Source organism: Ammospiza caudacuta, chromosome 13 (assembly GCF_027887145.1).
Source record: "Ammospiza caudacuta isolate bAmmCau1 chromosome 13, bAmmCau1.pri, whole genome shotgun sequence".
Lineage (NCBI taxonomy): Eukaryota > Metazoa > Chordata > Aves > Passeriformes > Passerellidae > Ammospiza > Ammospiza caudacuta.
The window spans coordinates 6140147-6161479 of NC_080605.1; the positions used below are offsets into that span (position 1 = coordinate 6140147).

A 21333-nucleotide genomic window follows, 5' to 3' on the forward strand; every position below is an offset into this window, starting at 1 on the left:
CACTTGAAAATCACCCTAACCTGGTCCTTTGTATGTTAAATGCACATCAGGATGCTGAGTTCTTGAAAGCAGACCACTGTTGTGCATTCTGTGGTGTTCTTGATTCCCCAGTTTGGCAGGGTAGAAAGCAGGGTCTGCTTTAGCTCTCTAGAATAAATTTCTGATGAGGAACAGGCAGGGTTCTTTTCATTACCTGGGGCTCCCTCATTTGTCTTGTTACATCCTGTATCAAAAAAACCATTATTATACAAAGAGTTTGTTATAGTGGCCTTTCAGTTAATTCTTGATGCAAAGGCAGTGTAGGTTGATGCAGAAGAACCTGTGGATGGATAACAGGAGCACTGTAGGATGTGGGAAATGGATTTCTCTTCCTGATTTCTGGTTCCCTGAAAAACTGGAGCAGAAACCAGCTGTGCTACTGCCTGTGCTGCACCTGCACAGAGGGAGAAAATTCTCCCTAGAGCTGGGATGGGCACTGCCTGTTGTCACACCATCCTTGGTGTTGCCTGACTCTATAAATACATTCCCAGCAGGAATAATCTCCTGGCAGTTTGTCATGGAAGGCCAGTGTCAGTCCCAATATCAGGCTGGCAGGAATTTACTTGTGGTGTGTATCTGATTTCTGTACTGCCCGTGGACATCTGTTGTGGAAAGAACTTTTTTGCCAACTGCTATGTAAGTAGAACATGCCAAACACCTCAGGAAGTTATCAAAAGGACAGGAAAAATGCAGATACTCTGTTAAAACTTCTGTTGTATGTTTTTGCACAGATGCTACCATTTTTTTAGATTAATTCCTTGTTTTAAACTGCTTATTGAATACGAATGTGGTTCTCCCATTTCCTTCTCTCCCTGTAGCAGTCCTTCCCTCAGGAATGAATCAGGTCTTTTTTAATAAATATGGAAGAACTCAGCCAGAAGTATTAAATCACATGCTATAAAAATAATCTAAGGCTTTAAACCTGTGATACTTCATTTTCTGATGAAACTGTTCATGGGTGATCTGAACTCTTTCCAAAACAGTTTTATTTCCTTTTAGATGCCCCCAAGCCACCCACAGAAGAGACCTACATTCGCTCAGATGAGTACGGGACTTCTGCGAGGTTCAAAAGATCATCTGCTAAAATTCAGAAAAATGGAAGTCTGAATGTTGAAACCCTTGTTGTGGCAGATAAAAAGATGTTGGAGAAACATGGCAAGGAAAATGTAACAACATATATCCTAACAGTCATGAACATGGTAAGGTGGGGTGTCACTGAGGCGTCCTTTCTCTGGGGAATATTGGTGTTTCAGAGTGGGATCTTTCATTAGACAAATACTGATGACAACAAGAGCAGAGACACCTCATGCAAGCCTTTCTTCAAGCCTCATCTAATGTAGTACTTTATCAAAATCCTTTAAATACACATCTTTAGAACATCACAGCTCTGGCAACAGTACTGTAGAGTAAAGAAAAATAATTAGAAAGTATTTAAAATGTTAAATTTTAAAATGCTTCCTGTATAGTACAAAAAAGGCAGATGCTCCGAAATTGACACTTTCATTTAATATCATGAAGCTTTATCCTTTTCATCTCACGTCTCCTAGAAACACTTATTTGAGAAAGCACAAATATATTTCTATAAAATTGATATCATTTTACTAGAAATATGTTTTCCTGCATGGCCTTGCTGTTTACTTTTGTACTGCAAAACTTGAGCTTGAACTTTGGCCTTAATTACACTTGATCCAGGAGAGCAAGAACAGATCAAACCCCATTGGAGTCAATAGAAGGTTTTTGACTAAGTATAGTTTGGGACATAATTGCTTCTGGTTTGAGCTCTTTTGGGTTAATCCTACAAGGTGTCTAACTCCATAAGTTAGTACTGAAAATTGAAGTCCAAGATAATAACTCAGTACATATGTTTAATCTATTAAAACAGGATTATGCATGTAGGTGATATTTCCTCTCCCATAATCATTGCAGGTCTCTAGTCTGTTTAAGGATGGAACAATTGGAAGTGATATAAACATTATTGTTGTGAGCCTGCTTCTTTTGGAACATGAGCCTGTAAGTTGTGTCAGAATTTTTGTCTGAGCTACTTCATTTGCTGCTGTTCATTGGGAGCATTGGGTGCTCCCATGTTTTGTGCAGGGAGGTTTCTTAAGGCATAGAGTGTGAGAACAAGATTAAAACTGCCAAAATCTCCAAAATGACACTTTCTGCTTTTCACTGCTTCTTGGGTTTTGATTCTAAATTCTTCATTTCATATAAATATTCTTTAGAAACATTGAAATGCTTCCAGTAAGATAAAACCTAACATTTTCGAGCGTTTCCTTGAGGAGAAATGGCTGGAATGAGAAATCTATTTAATGAGCATTTAAATAAATGGAATAATTTTGAACTGGGCTTTCCAAGGTGTGGTGATCAGAAGTGGCAAGGGGTCAGAAGTCCCAAACTGAAGAAAACATGTAACAAAAGTTGGGAGCAGAGCCAATTCTTGTGTCAAGGGTGCTGAGACAAAAAAAGACAAAAATCACTTTTGCTGAAAAGAAACTTGTGAAGGGTTGAGCTACTTGGATAATACTCTTCTTCCCCAGCAATTACAATGCATTATAATCACAATATTGAATATGGCTTGGTGTACAGCATTCTCAGAAATCAAATATATTTGTACACTAATTCCAGCCACCAGCTTTGGAAATATCTATGTTTCTGGGGAGAGGCCCAGTTTTGTTTTACAGTTGTAAGAAATTCCCTCATCAGCTGACTCAGGCATCACAGACAGTTAACGTGGGAACACATAAGCTGATGTGGAACAAATATGAAATATTAACTTAACTCCCCTTTCCCTAAGCAGCTGTTACTCTTTCAATCTTTCTCACGCGCTGCTGGAAACACCTTTTCTGTGTGTCTGTGTGTCTGTGTGTCCATCCCTCCCTGCAGGGCGGGCTGCTGATCAACCACCACGCTGACCAGTCCCTGAACAGCTTCTGCCAGTGGCAGTCTGCCCTGGTTGGGAAGAACGGGAAGCGCCACGACCACGCCATCCTCCTGACGGGCTTTGACATCTGCTCCTGGAAGAACGAGCCCTGTGACACTCTAGGTGTGACACCAAACCATGGGTGGGACACCTGGGCCTGCCCACAGCACGAGCTGAGCTGGCTTCAAATAGAGAGTCCATTTTTGCACATTGTGTGTCTTGATGTTGGTCTTCTTGAAGAGGACAGGACAGTATTATTTTTGGATTGTCACCTCTTCAAGGAATATTTTTTATTTTGAGAATATTTCTCAATTATTGTTTCTCTATTATTATTATTTATTATTATTTATTTCTCTATTTATTATTATTTATTTCTCTACTTTTATTTCTCTATTTATATTTCTCTATTTTTATTTTCTTTCTGTGACTCCTTGCAGGTTTTTTTTTTTGCATGGGATTCCTCCCTAATTGGTAAAGGCATGGTGGGGTGGGTTGGGGGCAGAATAATTTTTACAAATAAAGTATAGTTGGAGAGGTTAGATTTGATTTATACTTTTTATATAGGAGTTCCTTAATTGTCAAATAAAAGTCTGCTGTAATTCCTCCATGATAAACCTGATGGAGTAGACAAGTGTCTCTGTGTGCCAAAGTAAACTGGCTTACTAGGACCAGTGCAGATGATATGTGAATTTGGAATTCTGTAGAGGAACAAGCTATTTTACTGCTTCCTTCCTTCCATTCCTCCAGGATTTGCACCCATCAGTGGCATGTGCAGCAAATACCGCAGCTGCACCATTAATGAGGACACAGGCCTTGGACTGGCTTTTACAATTGCTCATGAATCTGGACACAAGTAAGTTTCTTCTTCTGTAAACAAATATGTAAGTGAATTGAAACATTGCCTATTTAATATAAATCAGTTAAATACAGATCATTTGGACTGGCACTTTCTAAATATAAATCATTTGGAAGCCCAGGGAGTGGTCATGGACAGGGTTCCATCCAGCTGGGGGCTGGTCACCAGTGGTGTTCTGCTGGGCTCAGAACAAGCCAGGCCTCTTTAATACTTTGAGATTCCCACACTGCTCCCATATTCTGGTAGACAAATCCATTCTGGTATCCCTGTGGTTGCTCCAAAAAGAGAGGGGTTGCTGCAGGTTACTGCAGCTTCACTGGAGAGGGGTGATCTCTCTGAGTCTCTTGGAGGTCTCCTTTTCCCAGAAAATCCAGTTTTTCATAAAGAACTTTGAACCTGTCTTTTGTTCTCTCTACCTGTTTAATGAGTGATTTGCTTAAAACCCACCTTTGTATGGTTTCTGCCTTTCTGTATTTATGTCCATTGGATTTCCATTTGTTTTCTACTGTAGAAAGACTGTAATTTTCTTAGAACCTGGTGTCTCTCATACAAAACCAGTAATAATCTTTCGTGGAGCTTCAGCTATTCTTCAGATTGTTGAATTAAATCTAAACAAGGGGATCAGGTTTTGTTCTGCTGTTTTTTCTCCCAATAATTTTGAGTTACCTTTCCACAACTTTGTGCATGGTTTTGACTTCCAGTTTAGCACAGTTCAAGCTGGAGCCTGTCTCCCCACTGGCAGTAGAGAAGCTGTGTGGGACAAACCTAACATCAAGGCTTAGTTAAAAGGTCTTTATTTGTCAGTAACATAAATGCACAGAAAACCTTTGGAAAGCAGTGGTGCTGCATTCTGCTGGTTGGTCAAGGCATGAAGCCTTCCCATTCTGCCTGACTGCTTCGGCACTATTCAGTTTTCATTGCACTGATGTGCTCTGCAGCGCACACTATGACCTAATGTCTACACGAGTGACCCTTTCACAGGTTTGTGTGCATCTGAAGGGAAGCAAGGAATTAAAGAGTAATCCAGCTGCCACTGAGGCTTGTGGGAATTGTGCCAAAGCATTCAAAGAACCAGATATGCAATGTGAATATTGTGTGATCCTCCTGTCAAGCTAATGCAGTTTCACTGACCTCAGTACATTTTTAATGCCCTTCCATCAGTATTAGGGGAGAATGAGGCCCATAGCTTATTTTTCAAGAATTATCCCATTTAGTCTCTTGATGTTCTCTTCCCTTTTTATTTCTTCTTATTTACTTTGAGAGAGTCAAACTGGAATTTTATTTTTTTTTCCTTTTTCACCACTGCCTTTGATTCACATATTATTCCACCTTTCCTTGGTATACTTTCATGCTCCTAATAAAATGCATCTTATCTCTTGAGAAAAGCCTGTGCCAGACACAAAATGTCTTTATGATCATTTGTCATGTTCATGGTCCTGAGACTACCTGAAATGTGATGTGAGACAACAGAAGTTTGTTTCTGTGATACAGAGATTCTTGGAAGGAAAAATCTGTGACAGCTTTGGGGGTGCTGAGGTGCACTATGAATGTATTAACCAAAGGTTTCACAGGGGGTAATATCCCACTCTGTGATCCACTGAAAGCTTCAGTGGTTAAACATTTTTCTGTTTTGTTAGACATTTTAATGATTTTCTAAAGTTTGTGTTTTTACCTGAAACCTCAATGGCTCCTCTGGGTGTTCAAAGCCCATTGTGTCAGTGGGATATAAACTGGGGATTCTCTGGCTGCAGAGCAGGGGAGCACAGTGTTTTATGAAGGGCTCTAAAACACTGGCTCAATTGGTACTTTTTTTGTCCATTTATAGGAAGAGCCATATATTTTAGGAAGTTTGGAGCCTCAGCTGGTGGCAACACATGCAGTAACTCTGATGAGCCTGTAATGATTTATAGCAGGAGAGGCTTGAGTCCAGTAAATGAGATATTCCCTGCACATGCACAGATTACATTTATAAAGTCGCCAGTGTTCTACAATATTGAAGTAACAGATGATGAAATTTCTATCCCAAACACATTGAAATTCACAGATGTCCCATGCAGTCAGTAAAGTCAGAACAGGGAAAGGAAAACCTCTAAAAATCATCTTTATTACATCAATAAAATCCCTATAATTTGTAATTATAATGTGATTTTTTTATTATTGCTTATTATTTTTTATGTCATCCTAACCTCTCCTAGTGAAAGCAGGACCTCCTGATGCTCAGACTGAGCAAAACACCCCATAAGAGGCAGTTTTCCTAGTAAGAGGCACTATTCCCATTAAACAGTTCCAGTCTAGACAAAATGACACTGTATAATAAAGGTGAAGAAACCAATGTGATTTGCCTGAGATAATATAGCAAGTTAGTGGCTAAAATTAGAAAAAATAATATTTTTGTACTCATACTTCTGTATTCTATTCATTCACACCCATTTCCTTTGCTACAGCTGGAGCTCTGTAGCTCTTCCCCCTGCTCAGGAAGGCAGTTTTGGTGTGTAAAGCACATTCCTGTGGGTGGTGTTTCCCTGGATTGTGATCTCCACAACGTTCATGTCAGCAGGCATTGTCCCTGCAGGGACAGGCTCACTCTGCTGTGCAGGTTGTAAGCTGGCAGATGCCTAGGAAAGGACAAGTGTGGCTGAACACAGGATCTGTGGTGTCCATCCACCCCACCATGGAACTGTTCTGCTTTGGGAAATGGGTACACTGGGAAACCCTGGCACAGGCTGCAGCTCCTCTGGGCAGTGCCCTGTGCTGCAGCAGTGTGGCTCTTCCTTGGAGCCTGACCATCCTTTCCCATCAGTGTGGGGTGACAAAAATTGCTGCTAATTAAAACTTATACCGATGCTAATTTGAATGGTGCATAAGTTTTCATCTCTTTGGAATGACTGGGATGAACTCCACCTTCCCTGTGATGTTCAAGCATAGAGCTTTTACCCAAAAAGTGTTTCTTTTCCCCCATATCTTTTCTTGCTTCTGTTTAATCTAGACTTTCTCTCTCCCACCTGGTTCTCTTTCCAGCTTTGGGATGATTCATGATGGAGAAGGAAATGCTTGTAGAAAAGCTGAGGGAAATATTATGTCTCCCACACTCACTGGAAACAATGGAGTGTTTTCTTGGTCTGTGTGCAGCAGGCAGTATCTCAACAAATTTCTCAGGTAGGTCAGATGTAAATCTGGGCCAGTGCCAGGGAATGCAGCTTTAGAAATTGGGCTTGAATTCTTGAACAGCATAAAAATTACTGAAGTGTGAAATTCTCCTGCTTTAAAATGTGCTCAAACCCTTGCAGTGTGTGAGCCCACAGGCTTGAGCTGCTGCAGCAGTGAGGTGGTGTGGCCTGGAAGGGCTTTTTTGTCCTGCCTTGTTTCAAAAGCAGGAGCTTCACCCTCCAGGAATACCCTGCAGTAATGACTGGCATGTCATTCTTTCCCAGGCATTCCTGTCAGCAGCTGGGTTTATTAGAGAATGAGTAGGAAGCGTACACAAAAGAGGGCAGACTCAGTGGTACCAAAGTCATTACAAAATGTAAATTAACATCAGTGGCCTTTCTCACTGGAGTTTCTCTCCTGATCTAGCTCATGTCACCAGTAAAGGCCATTTTACATTTTTCACATCCTGTTTCTGGGAGAAACAAAAAAGGAGAAAGAGAAGGTTGTCAGGTTTTTTTCCCAGTGTGTTGTCATTACTCAGTGATGCCTTTAGAGGAACTGTTCTTCAATCACTGTTTAATTCATGATTACATTAAACTTTCCCTTATTTTATTTTGTTATTCATGGGTAGAATAGATAGAAATACTAAAAATTGTGTAGGAAGTATTTTGAGCAAGAGCAACACAGGCATTTTAGATATTAATTCCTAAGAGTGAGAAGCAGGCACCTTGGTAGTTATGTGGATCTGGTCCTTGAATTCCCAGTCAATATCTTTGAGTAGCAGCCAGAAAAGGTAAAAATGGAGTTCTGGGGCTTTTTTCATGCTGCAGTGATGAAATATATTTTTTGTACAGAAGTGAATTGCAAGTTAAAAAGTTATTTGAGCCCTACATGCTGCCATATGGTCCCAGAGACTGACACTTGGAGGCAAATCCAGCATGGAGTGACCTTCTGTGCACAGGGGCTGCCCTGCAGAGAGGAAGGGGAGGAGGTGGAGCTGGGATCTGTGCTCTGCACAAACCAAAGCACACACCCTGCTGCAGCCTCCTGGAGCTCCACACAGGGCAAATGCTGCAATGGGACACTGTGCCTGCTGCTTCTGCTGGCTTCTCATTTGGGGAACCCACTGATGAGAAAGAGGCAGAGGAGGACAGCTTGCTCTTGGTTATCCAGGAATACAGGGAGGCAAGGAATTTGGCATCACTCCTTCTTGTTGTCACAACAGCCCCAAAGCCTGGAAATTGCTGCTTCCTTAAAACTTTGCAGGTCAGGCTACCAACAAGATGTCAAAAACTTTTGGCTCCTACACATAGATATTCTTGTTTCAGAGCATACCTCTAAAACTAGTTAAAGGCACTGTATGCCATATTATGTATTTGTGCTGGTCTGTAGCAAATTAAAATATTTTGATGTCAAGATCATAGTCCTGATTAATTTACCTTCTCATTATAGTACAGCTCAAGCTGCCTGCCTGATTGATGAACCCAAGCAAACAGGACAGTATAAATACCCTGACAAACTGCCAGGGCAGATCTATGATGCTGATACCCAGTGCAAATGGCAATTTGGAATGAAAGCAAAACTGTGCAACCTCAGCTTTGTAAAGGTACCTATCCATGCACTTTTGGGAATTTACAATGGCATGAGAGAACTGCAGTACACTGAAAAAGTACAAGCACAGGGCTCTTCTGAGGCCTGGGCTATTTCTCTGCCTTATCTGGCTTGGCAATTTGCTTTGAAGGTACTGGCCTCTTTTGAGGAATATCCCAGCCCCAGGGGAGTTTCAGAAGGAAATGTGTTCCTTCCAGGAGTCATAAGGGGGGCACTTGAATCCACACGAGCCATGAACCCTTGCCTGCTGTGCTAAGGGAAATTAGCAGGCAGTGGAGTTTTGATCAAAGCTTGTGTGGGGTAAGAAGGACTCAGTTTCTTGTGTTCTACTTTGATGACAGCAAAAAGTCTGGGGGAGATCTATGGGGTTATTTTAGAGCAATGAAATGTAACTTATACTCTTGACTTCATGATGGATGATTAATTTAGATTAACCTATTGTTTTAATGACTGTTACACTCCTTACTGGTCTCTTCAGAGAGGTTGTTTTTAAAAATAAGCTGGAGTGCTCATTCTGAAAAAAGATATGGTAATTTCTTTTACTCCTGTTATTATCCTGGAGTATTTTGATTTATTATATACTAACTACATTATTCAAGGGCTGGCAGCTGTGTTTCTTCCACAGCTAATAGACAAGGAAGAGGGAGTGAACAGCACAGTGCACAGAATGCCTTTCCAGATATCTTCTGTGGTTTAGAAAAATCTTGTCTCTTCACAGTGTTATAGTCCCTGCAGACACCATGAAATTTTAGCCATGAACATTTTAACACTGTTTGTATTCTATTATAATCTCACACTCAATATAATTTTAAGAAATATATAGTGAAATAGTGCATAAACAAGAAGGCACATCTGTGCTAGGAAACTTTAACCCAGGCTTTTCCAAATTCAGAAAAGTTTATTTATATGTCTTTTAAGGTAGCAAAAGCATGTTTCATTGGGTACTCTTTTTAAATACCAGGAAATAATGGAAATTATGAGCACTACAGTGAGTACTGTTTCCTTTTCAGGATATCTGCAAATCCCTTTGGTGTCACAAAGTGGGTCACAGGTGTGAGACAAAGTTCATGCCCGCAGCAGAAGGAACAGCTTGTGGTATAAGTATGGTAAGTTGCTTTATAAATAAAATATTGTCATCCTAACTTGAGTTTAGACTGTGTTTGGTCAAATACAAGGTCCCATCAAGACCAGATTTAGCTAGATCCCTCCAGATTTGCCATCCTGGACTTTGAGATTGCTTTGTAAATGATTCCACTGTGATGCATACTCAGGATTTGGCCTCCCAGTGGTACCTGGCTGATGGCAGGGCCTGGTGCCTCTCCCAAGGAGCTGTGGGATCAGATATCTCTGGTAAATATAAATCAGTAAGAAAATACATGAATTATAACAGGAGTTAGATCAATGTTTCCAATTCCACTCTGATATGAGCATAGCTGAAGCCATACTGTTTGCTGTACAGATTAAGACCATATTTTCATCAGAGATAACCACTAAAAGAGCTTATTTGTTAGAGTCAAACCTCCTAATTTAAACCTCCACTCATCTTATTTGTTTGTATTTACCCTCATCTTTTTTGCATTTATTTGAGTTGAACCTTCTAATTTATTCTCATTTGTAGTTATGCAAAATATTTTCTTTACCTGACAGATTTCTTCCAGCAGAACATTGCTTTGATTTTGAAGTTACTAACAAATATTCTATTTTGCTTTTTCTCTTTGTGCAATATTTCCAAATTGAATCACGAAAGGAGCAGAATTCTGGGAGGCTGTGTGTAAATTAGATGGGAAGTGTTGAGGCTCTGCAGCTCAGGGTCATAAAGTAACATGGGTTTTTGGGGGAAGAGTAAGGTGAAAAAGCACTCTTCAAGAGCACAGTTTTGAAAATTTGCTACCCCAGGGATCTTCAACTCAACACTTGGACTAATATTAGAACATTAGTAATGTGTGCCACTGTATGGATCAATGTCCTGCTGCAGAGTCCTTGTCCTGCTGCGCGCCATTCATTGAGTTCAGTGGGTGACCGCGTTAGGATCAAGCATTAGAGCTTTTAAATGTTGGGTGATTTTTTTCCTGTTGTGCCTGTCGCAGGGTGTGCTGACTGTGTTTGTGTGCCTGTCTCGCAGTGGTGTCGCAGAGGACAGTGTGTGCAGTACGGGGAGCACGGGCCCAAGCCCGTCCATGGCCAGTGGTCCGCCTGGTCCCAGTGGTCCGAGTGCACGCGCACCTGCGGAGGGGGCGTCACCTACCAGGAAAGACACTGCAATAATCCAAAGTAAGGCACAGTTATGGAAAGGTCGTGTTTGTGCTCTATTCATGTTCCTAGGGCAGGAAACGAGCACAGTGCCCATTTCTGCGGGGAATGTTTGTAATGCTTTCTCCCGTGTCCAGTACGAGCAGCCATGGGTGGCAGACACTTCTGTGCCCGGGCACCAGAAAGCAGAGCCTGGCTGCAGACTGCTGCAGCTCGTCAACATCCCCACTTGCTTCCTTTATTTTGGGATGCTACAGTTTATCAAATACCTGCCGATCTAAGGAGACACTGTATAGACACTTTTACATTGTACACTTCTACATTTTACATTTAAGGAAGCACCATACGGACATTTTTTACCCCTAACAGCCCAAGATCAAGAGAAAAAGATCTTAAAAACCATTAAGACTTCTCCTGAGATCACATTATCCAGGATGATAAGGACAGATGTCTTTGCATGTCTGTCTTCGCATGTTCTTTGCATTCTTTTATATTTCATGAGTCAAATGAAAGTTGCTGAACTCTGGAATGGTGTGCTAACTCATGAAACATTTCTTTATTTGCCTCTAATTAATATCTTATCTCTGTAAATACTATTCATTATAATAAGCATTTCAAAGTAAATTAAAAGTGTTAGCTGACCAGCATCTTTCCCAAGTACTCAACTCACTACAGCTTACAAGAAAAGAAGGATTTCCCTGTTCTATTTCATACACAAATTCAGCAGACATAGACACGTATTCCTCGTTGCACACAGTAAAAGCAGCATTTAAAGTGCGGTAATAAAAAACAGAGAAAATATGACACAGTTTATATGAGGCTGTAAAGAAGCCTCTCATCTACTATACAGGGCTGCAGTATAATATTCATGCTTCATATACTGTGTTATAGGAGAATGTGAGTTAGTTAAAATAGTCTTTATTACCCTCAGTCAAGCCAATTTTTACAGATCCGTAGCAGAGTGTTTTGTCAAACTTTTTTGCTGTTTCTCAGTTCATTTTCATAAATGAAATTACTTGGATATTTTCCTTTGTTAAGCAGTTTAGCACAAGAATGCAGGGTCTCAGAGGCCATATGTATATATTTTGGTTTTCCTGCTTTGGTCCCTGCTTTTCTTGCTGAATGGGTATGGCTGCACATTGTTCTCTGCATTTCTGCATAAACTCCCCCTTGCTCTCCTTGTGTGACAGGAGAATGTCCAGTAGTGGAAATGGTTCAGTTTGGTGCATGGTGTGATTGATAAAGATTTCTGGGGGCTTCAAACAGAATCTCTTCACCATGAAGCGTGGCATCTGCTGTAGCATTTAGAACTTTCCTTCAGAGTGAACTGTCTGTTCTAATGAAGTAAGAATTGATGTCACCAAGTCATACTTGGTACCAGAGCTGGATCATGTTTTCACTAGATTTAATTCCATTATATTAGTAATAATCCAGTTAGGGCAAAGAGAAAATGGTATAATTCTCTCCCAGAGTTACATTGATGGAATGACAGGAGTATCAATAAGGCACACAACAGTGCACAAATGTCCAGGTAGCTGTGTTTGACATCACAGCATTTTGTATGAATGTGGAATCAGAAGAAAAATAATATCATCTCTTTTCAATGCCACACAGAATGATTTAAGGACTAGTTCCTGTTCATTGTTAACCTCTAAAAAGTCAAAATAATGATTCCTTTCTTTCTGAATTTCTGAAATGTATTTCAGATGTTTATATATTTTGATACATATATGTATGTTATTTTATATGTTATATATTTATGTCACTTTTCCTAATCCAGATTTGTGTAGGAGCTGATGTTTGTTTTGTTCAAAAGCTTGATAGATGATTTTGGATAGCGAAATTTTGAAAATTACAAAGAATGTCATTTCTGAAAATTAGATTAGAACAAGGGTGTGGATCTGTGAAGAACTGACTGGACTCTAAAATGAAATCACAATGATTGACATCTTATGAACATTGACGGAAATATCTCAGTTTCTGGTGATTTAAAAGTGACCCACGTTACCAGAAATTTAAGGGCAAGTGAGGAAGACAGCATGAGGCTGCTGTGTGTGAAAATCTTGTTACCTGTGGGAGTTTGTGAAATCCTCTTGCAAATAATATCCAACCAGTTCAATTCCCATCCTCCTGCCAATTTTTAGGCAGCCTTTGTGACCACACCCCAGGAGCTCTGGGTATGGCTTTGGAATTCCCACTGGAGCTGAGCACAAATTCCCACTGACAAACACCCAGGGGATCACCTGCCGTCCACAGAGCTGGGCAGATTTGCTAAAATCATTATGTTCCTGTAAATTGTCACAGTGTGATTTCATGGATCTGGTTTTCATACACCACAGCACTGTACAGTTTAGGTACTTTTCCAAGATAGAAATTGATTGCATAATTTAATAGTTTGGCTGGGAAAGAACCCGAAGAGTGCCTGAGAGATTTAAATGAGTACCTGAATCATATCTGTGGGACTGCATCCTACACCTCACAATAGTGCATTGTTCAGCAGAGCACAATGGAGTTGTAGGCATGTGTGCAGTCAAAAGACTGAACCAAAACTGCTTGAACACACTTTAGAAAATCTTTTGTATATAACATCTGTAATGGTGATTACAGAAAATGTGAGATGTAAACTGATGCAACTTAATGATGACATTTAAAATACTTCTAAAAAACAAATACTGTGAAAGGCATTGTAGACCTTTCAGATTCATGCAGATTAATAAAGCTTTGTGATACTATCATAATATTGGCACAAGATCAGCAGAAGGGTTCTTACATGAAATTAAATGATTACAAAAAGTGAAAATAAGGAGTCTGGAATTTCAGAGTCTTAATTCATTTGGTATTGCATGAAATACTTTCTTTGATCACATGAATTTCAGGATTTCTCACTCTGTGTTGTGCTGCAGTGAATGCCATGGTTTAGGAATTCTACCCCTAAAAGGGTACCCTAGAATTAATTTAAGCTACTCTTGTCGCATTTTAGTGTTTGAGTCTTATATGGAGTGGAGTACTTACCATTTTGCACTCAGACTCCTTTTCCAAATCTATATTTGGAGACTTTTCTTGTTGGCTTTTCTCACCAAATTTCTCCCTTTTCCAATTATCCTCAGCCAGACCTGATGCAGGCCACCCTGTTTGTGTCAGTTCTGGAGGGGGTCACAGAGGGGTGAAAGCTTTAGGCTGTGTCTGTACTGGGGGAACTGTACCACTACAGAAATACTGGAATGTCCTTTGTGCAGGGCATCCCACTGTAAGTGTGGATGCACCAACAGCTTTCAGTCCCAAAACCTACTGGTGTTTCAAACATCCTGAAGAAAAGCATGATTTCCTCAGTGTGGATAACAGTATTTCCACAGGAATTTGTATTTGTAGATCTCCATCTCTTTTCCTGTGAATTACTTAACTCCTACTGACATCTTGTTGGTAAAAATGAAGGTGGAGAAGTTTCCATCGTTCTCAAGCCAACAGCTTCAGTAATGGGAATGTACTGTAATATTAAAATGTTGTAATGGAGCTGGGAAACAGAATGCCTCTTTCAGAGCTTTCTTAGTTTGGAGGAATTTTGTCCCATCCTTAAATGCAAGAGTGCGGCTGGAAATCACGATCTAGCCATAAATAATTCCATTATATTGCTTATTTGGTGGCATTTACTTGGAAAGAGGTTGTTTCTTTTCCTTACACTAAAGCAGATTTGTTCTCTGGGGTTGAAGGAGGTCAAAAATCCTCCATGTGCTGAAGCTGTATAGAAAGTCTGTAGGGAATGGAGTCAGCACCCAACAGCTTGGCTGCCCTAACTCAAAGCTCTCACCAATTGCACAAAGTCAACATAAACACTCCCTGATTTCACTGATGTTCCATATCCTCCCTGCCCTTCACAGGCTGGATTGCCACCAGCTAGGACAGAAAATTTGGCTTTAAGGCCTTCACCGTCATATCCAGTATCAATGTAGCTGGCAGGTGACCTCAGGAAAAGTCAGTGGAAGTTGTGGTTTTTTCCACAGCACTGGTGATTTAACACAGTTTTAAACACAGTAACAGGTGGGTTTCCATCTCTTTCTCTGAAAACTGTTTTGCAGCCCAGAATTCTGGAAAAGGCAGATATTGTGTAAGTAAAACATAAAAAAGGCAAGTCCCAGCTTGGTTAGAGGGTTAGACATATGGGAGTTAAAGCTGATTCCACAGCAAACAGAAGAAGCACCTGGATTTTCTCCTGCATGTTGCACAGAGCTGTCTCCCTGCTACTCCAGGCATGAGCAAGTCAGGAATTGCATGGGATCCTTGGATGTGGGGAATAGTTACAGCATAGTGTTTAGGGATCTCAACAAACAGTATGTTTCAATTTTACATTCTATACTCTCAGAATTTTAAATCTTTGCTTTTAGTTAATATATCACTGTTATTCAGTATGTTTTATATTATTCTGGGTTTTTTTCTTAGTGTGTGTATAATATGGGCAAAGCTGTCCACTCAAAGTTTATATCTTGTCCTTCAAGTATGTAAGTTCCCAAATTTTATAAAAAGTCATTATATAAATAAGTGCAAGCATAGCATTGGTACATTTCTTTTCACTTGATGCCAGGCATGTATAATACAACAAAGGATTCTTAGAATTTGTTATTTTGAAGGCTTGGCTCAGTGCTTGCAGATGTGTATCTGAGCATTGTAAAACTGCACAAATGACATCAGTGAATTGCTAAGTTCAAAAGAGCAACTCTTGCATTTTACATTGTTTTACAATATCTGAGCACAAAGCAAATGGTTAAAAAAGTAATATTCTGATAATGTGAGGTATGAGCAAAGGAATAGAATATGGTCTTTCCATTCTGGCCAAGATGAAGGAAAATGCCCAGGTGAGGTTTGCTGAAGTGGATGTGACATGTTTAAAATTACCACAGAATTCCAGCACTTTCCTAAAGCAGGACAACTATGCACAGTCCTTGTTTCCTCTGACTATTTAAAAGCACATTTTTTCAAAATTATTTACAAAATAAATGAACAAGCAAATGTAATCATTCATTCTCTTTTTGTTTGATCAGTGTTATGTTATCCTTTATTAATTCTAATTGTGATAGGTAATTCTTTGCACATGTTCATTCTTTGGTTACAGCAGAGTAAAAATAGCTGTATAACAAGGTTGAACCCGGCCAGTACCAAATAGCCCTATAAATTTAAATTAGTGCAAGCATGACTCACCTCTAGATGGTTGCATCTTTGCTGAGTCTGCACTGATCCAAGTAGATAATTCATGTGAACTGCTTTGCTTGGTTTTAGGAACCATGAAAATTAATGGCCCATATAAGAGGTACTGATCTCCCAGGGCAGAATGTCCTCTCCTGTTCCCTGTATCCTCACACACGTGTAACATACCAATCACACAAAATGGAGGCTTTGCAAAATCACCTTTTTCTCTTTCCCTTGCAGGCCGCAGTACGGCGGGAAGTTCTGCCAGGGCTCGGGCCGTGTGTATCAGCTCTGCAATAAGCAGCCTTGCCCAGCAGGCAGCCTGGACTTCCGAGCCCTGCAGTGTGCAGAGTACAACAGCAAACCCTTCCGGGGCTGGTTCTACAAGTGGAAGCCCTACACCAAAGTGGAAGGTGAGGCTGGCACTGCTCTCAGGGACAGGGAGCTCTGAGCGCCCATTGCCCCGTGTGCAGTGGGTGAGCATCACCCCCTGTGAGCATCACCCCTTGTAAGCATCAACCCCTTTGAGCATCACCCCTGTGAGCATCACCCCTGTGAGCATCATCCCCTGTGAGCATCACCCCTGTGAGCATCACCCCTGTGAGCATCACCCCCTGTGAGCATCACCCCTGTGAGCATCACCCCTGTGAGCATCACCCCTGTGAGCCTCATCCCCTGTGAGCATCACCCCCTGTGAGCATCACCCCTGTGAGCATCACCCCTGTTAACATCACCCCTGTGAGCATCACCCCTGTGAGCCTCATCCCCTGTGAGCATCACCCCTGTGAGCATCACCCCTGTGAGCATCACCCCTGTGAGCATCACCCCTGTGAGCATCACCCCTGTGAGCCTCATCCCCTGTGAGCATCACCCCCTGTGAGCATCACCCCTGTGAGCATCACCCCTGTTAACATCACCCCTGTGAGCATCACCCCTGTTATCATCACTCCTGTTAGCATCACCCCTGTGAGCATCATCCCCTGTGAGCATCATCCACTGTGAGCATCACCCCTGTTATCATCACTCCTGTTAGCATCACCCCTGTGAGCTTCATCCCCTGTGAGCATCACCCCTGTGAGCATCACCCCCTCTGAGCATCACTCCTGTGAGCATCACCCCTGTGAGCATCATCCACTGTGAGCATCACCCTGTGGGCAGACACAGGCTCTTCCTGGGGCTGGGTGAGATGTGTTTGCTGTCTGGCAGAGCTGGAGCCAGGCTGCTGTGGGATCCTGCCTGCAGGGACATGCAGGATTGATTTGGGCTGGGAATTGGAGTCCTTGTCCTCCCCGTGACTCCCCGGCTGCTGCCGCCCCTCTCTCTCTCTCATTTTATATTCCTTATTGCTTAGTCTGAAACCCAAGCAAAACAATTTCCACGGAATTTCCAGCATGGGAAATGTAAGCTTCCACAATAACACTACCAGAATCTTCCTTCTTTTGGAATGTTCTCAGATTTCAAAATGTAACAGTAAATCAACCTTTTGACTTTACTGCTGGTATGGTCCCATGAGAAGGGGAAATGCAAACAATGTACTGGCATACATTTTTTAAAGTCATCTTTTACTAAGAGATCTTTATCAAGTTCAGGTCTCAATAACTATTTCTGTTATTTTGCACAAGCGAGTTTATTTTTACTTTATGCATCTTAATTTTGCAAATATTTTGAACCAGTATTCGCTTTTATCAGCTAAAACAAATATTTTCTCCACTTTGAAAGCACTGCTTGAATAAAAGTGTCTGAATTTTCTCACATCATAGCTGCTTTGTTCAGCACATGAACAAATTTGCTTTTGATGATAATGTCTGTAATTATATACATGCACATTCATTCATAGCATGAATATATTTTCTTCAAAAGTCTTTGTGGACACTTTCACGGGTATTTAAAAATATCCTAACAAGCCAATGAACAGAGGAAAGAAGTTTCACAGCATGTAGCAGTGGATGTTGTACAATAGAGCAAAAAATACATCTTGTTTAATAGAAATTAAGGTGGCCTACATTGGTTTTAAAGGGAGGAGTAAAAATGTTTAGTGTTTAGTAAAAAAGTCCTAAAATTAGGGACAAGGGGCGTAATTGTCAAAAGCAAGACGTTCCCAAGTGATTCTGAAGTTGAAAATGCCCATCCTTCCTCTCAGCTGCTTTGTAAAAGCTCCTCCAAGATCTACATTTGTTGTCCTGGAAACATGATCTGGTTTTCAAAATTGCCACAGATTCTTTGCCTCTGTCGAAGGGACTACTGGAAATCCAGCTACTGATTTTACAATAAAAGGATTCTCTTTTGAATCCAATTTCATGTTCTTAAAAACGGTTTTATTTGTTGCACTTCAATTTGCATAAAAACTCTGCATTTCAGCAGTTGTGATAATACTTATAATTTCATTACTGTTTTTGTCTGTGCAGAATTCATCAGCCCTTTATAAGCATAGCACACTACCCTTGTGTAAGGACAAATTTGACAATGGTTGGGATTTGTTGGAGGAAAAATACTTTTGTTAGGTGGAAGTCTGGCTGCAGTTCTAAGTTTCAGCTGAACTGGTCATTTGTGCCATGTTATCTCTCTCACAAATTTTAAATAAATTTCAGATAAAATTATTGCAGTCTCCCATTTATCTTAATAAAAATGAAATTTGAGCCTGTGAGGCAGTGGAACTGAAAGCAGGGTGCAGCAGCAGGGCTAAGGCAATGCTTTTACACTGAGTTTGAATTCTTAATTCTTTGTGTGGACAAGCAAACTCACGTGTGCTTTTAATAAAGCATAATATAAAGTACTTTATTTAGCTATATTTCTGTTCAGCTACATTCTGGTGTCCTAAGTTGTCTTCATGCACAGTTCATCCTTGTAGCTTATCTTCTAGAATACAGGAAGAAACAACAACCAAGATGGTTTTTATCTCTTTAAAAGTGCAGATCTGCTAATGCTTCCTTGTCTTTGTTTGTTTGTTTTCTCCCCAGAGCAAGACAAATGTAAATTGTATTGCACAGCTGAAGACTTTGACTTTTTCTTTGCAATGTCCAGCAAAGTGAAGGATGGAACTCTGTGTTCTCCAAATAACTATGATGTTTGTATTGATGGAATATGTGAAGTAAGATAAAATTAAGTTTCTTACAATCCTAATGCCTATCTTTTTTTTATTAGTGGGCAATTGAGTCCTTTAGGGAAAATGCAGCTGTTTCTTCAAATTCCCTTTTGTCTGAGTCCTTCATTTGTGCCTTTTGGTTGCAGCAAGTAGGGTGTGATCATGGACTTGGTTCCAAAGCTGTGTTGGATGCTTGTGGAGTTTGTAAAGGAGATAATTCAACGTGCAAGTTCTTTAAAGGCCAATACTTGACCCAGCACAAAGCTAATGGTAAGGAAAACTGTTCCCCATGACCATCAACTCACTGCTCTGCTGTGTCCCCATGCAATATATATGACTCCTTACTCATTCAGGCAGTGGCTGAGGGTCCAGATGTGAGCAGAAAATCACAGGGAGAGTGAGAGGAGAGTTCACATTTCTCCTGTTTCTTGGTAACAAGAAGGCTCTGAGCATAAGTCTTGGTCAGTTAAACAATTCTCTTGTTTCTTAAGCCACATTTTCCCTTTACACATGGGAATTTCCTCTGAAAAGAGATTTTAGGATTCAGGCAAGTGAAAAAATAGCTGTCAGCAGCTCTGACTGGGATGGGACTGTGGAACATATACAAAGTAATACATAGCATAATGCCAAACATGACAGTATTTCCATGTCCATTTTCAAATTAAGTAGTCTGGAAGCTGTTTCAGTGGAAGCTCCAGGCACTGGGAGGTGGACTTTTCCTTAGTGGGCTGTCACAGGCTTCTTGGGAAATAATCTCACCACACTGCAGTTTTTCAGGCATAAAACTCAGATAAGATTTCAGTACACACAGGGGTATTTTGAGCTGAATCTCTTTGCTGTTGGTCATAAGACATGTCCTTACTGCAGTAATATAGGCCAGGAAATTGTGCAGTATGTAGTAATGGAGCCCTGGCTGGCAGCAGGGAGAGCCTCTGGTATCCAGGGCTTTGTGAAGACTCTGCATCCCATTCACGCCCTTGTGCTTGTACCTTCCAACTACTGCAGGGTACTACAGCAAAAGCTACAGTGGAGCCACCATTTTTTAGTGTGTTCTGAATTTTTCTAAGGTGAACTAGCTTTTTCTTGCCTTTAATCACAACGAAAAATTTCAGGAATTGAAATACCTCAGAGTCACTCTGATTACAGGCTGCATGGGGTGGGGCGGGGTGGGATGTTACAATCAGAACTGCTTATTCTTGGTGAAAATGGGCTAACTTGGTGGATCAGCTGTGCATCTTCTGAAGTGTGCTGACTTTCCAAGGGGCTCAGGGGGATGAGCCAGCTCTGTGCGTGCCAGCTGCCAACTCATTGCTGCCTCCTCTCCTCGCAGACTACTACGCGGTGGTGACGGTGCCGGCGGGCGCGCGCAGCATCCAGCTGCAGGAGCTGCACGTCTCCCCCAGCTACCTGGCCGTGCGCAGCCTGGCCAGCAGGTACTACCTGACAGGAGACTGGACCATCGACTGGCCTGGGAAGTTCCCCTTTGCCGGGACGGTTTTTGATTACCAGCGCTCCTTTAACCAGCCCGAGAGTCTCTACGCGGCAGGACCCACTAATGAGACGCTGGTCTTTGAAGTAAGCCTGGCTTCTGTTTGTTCCTGCCCTGATGTCCATTACAGAATTGGTGACGACAGCTTCAGCTCTGCACTGGGGCTCTCAGAGAGATTAAAGAATAGTGTTGAGTCATGATAGCATTCAGACTTAATTGTGTGGTCAATCATGCTGGATTGAAAGGCCTTTTGCTGCTTTACCGAGGTATGAGGTTTACTAAACTGTCACAAATTCAGTGAGAAGGAAGGTGCATCAAACACCCTATAGCAGAATTTCTGAGTTGCACGGTGGTGATGGAGATTATGAATGCGTCCCATACATGGTGTGCAGTAAAATCCAATTGTCACAGTGGTCACGAGGCTTGCAGGATGAAGAGAGACATGAAAATGTTGACCTCATGTTCAGAAGGCCTGATTCACTATTTTATGATATATATTACATTATGACTATACTAAAAGAAATAGAAGGAAAAGTTCTCAGAAGGCTAGCTAAGCTAAGAATAGAAAAGAATCAATAACAAAGGTCTGTGTTCCAGCAGAGAGTGAGACCCAGCTCTGCCGTGAGTGGTCAGTAAATCCAAACATCCACAGGAGACCAATCACGGATCCACCTGTTGCATTCCACAGCAGCAGATAGCCATTGTTTGCATTCTGTTCCTGAGGCCACAGCTTCTCAGAAGGGAGAAAAATCCTAAAG

The 21333-nt window shown here is 41.2% G+C and overlaps 1 protein-coding gene across 2 annotated transcripts in view; it reads left to right on the forward strand.

The window, feature by feature from the left end:
- Positions 1-21333, forward strand: part of ADAMTS18 (ADAM metallopeptidase with thrombospondin type 1 motif 18) — a 76642-nt gene that overhangs the window by 30689 nt on the left and 24620 nt on the right. For both annotated transcript variants that reach the window (XM_058813560.1, XM_058813558.1), the window contains exons 5-16: positions 1039-1238; positions 1966-2049; positions 2926-3085; positions 3710-3815; positions 6837-6974; positions 8418-8571; positions 9587-9682; positions 10699-10847; positions 16245-16417; positions 18962-19092; positions 19233-19356; positions 20417-20661. In XM_058813560.1, the coding sequence (XP_058669543.1) occupies positions 1039-1238; positions 1966-2049; positions 2926-3085; positions 3710-3815; positions 6837-6974; positions 8418-8571; positions 9587-9682; positions 10699-10847; positions 16245-16417; positions 18962-19092; positions 19233-19356; positions 20417-20661 (1760 nt within the window). The remainder of the gene's footprint in view (positions 1-1038; positions 1239-1965; positions 2050-2925; positions 3086-3709; positions 3816-6836; positions 6975-8417; positions 8572-9586; positions 9683-10698; positions 10848-16244; positions 16418-18961; positions 19093-19232; positions 19357-20416; positions 20662-21333) is intronic.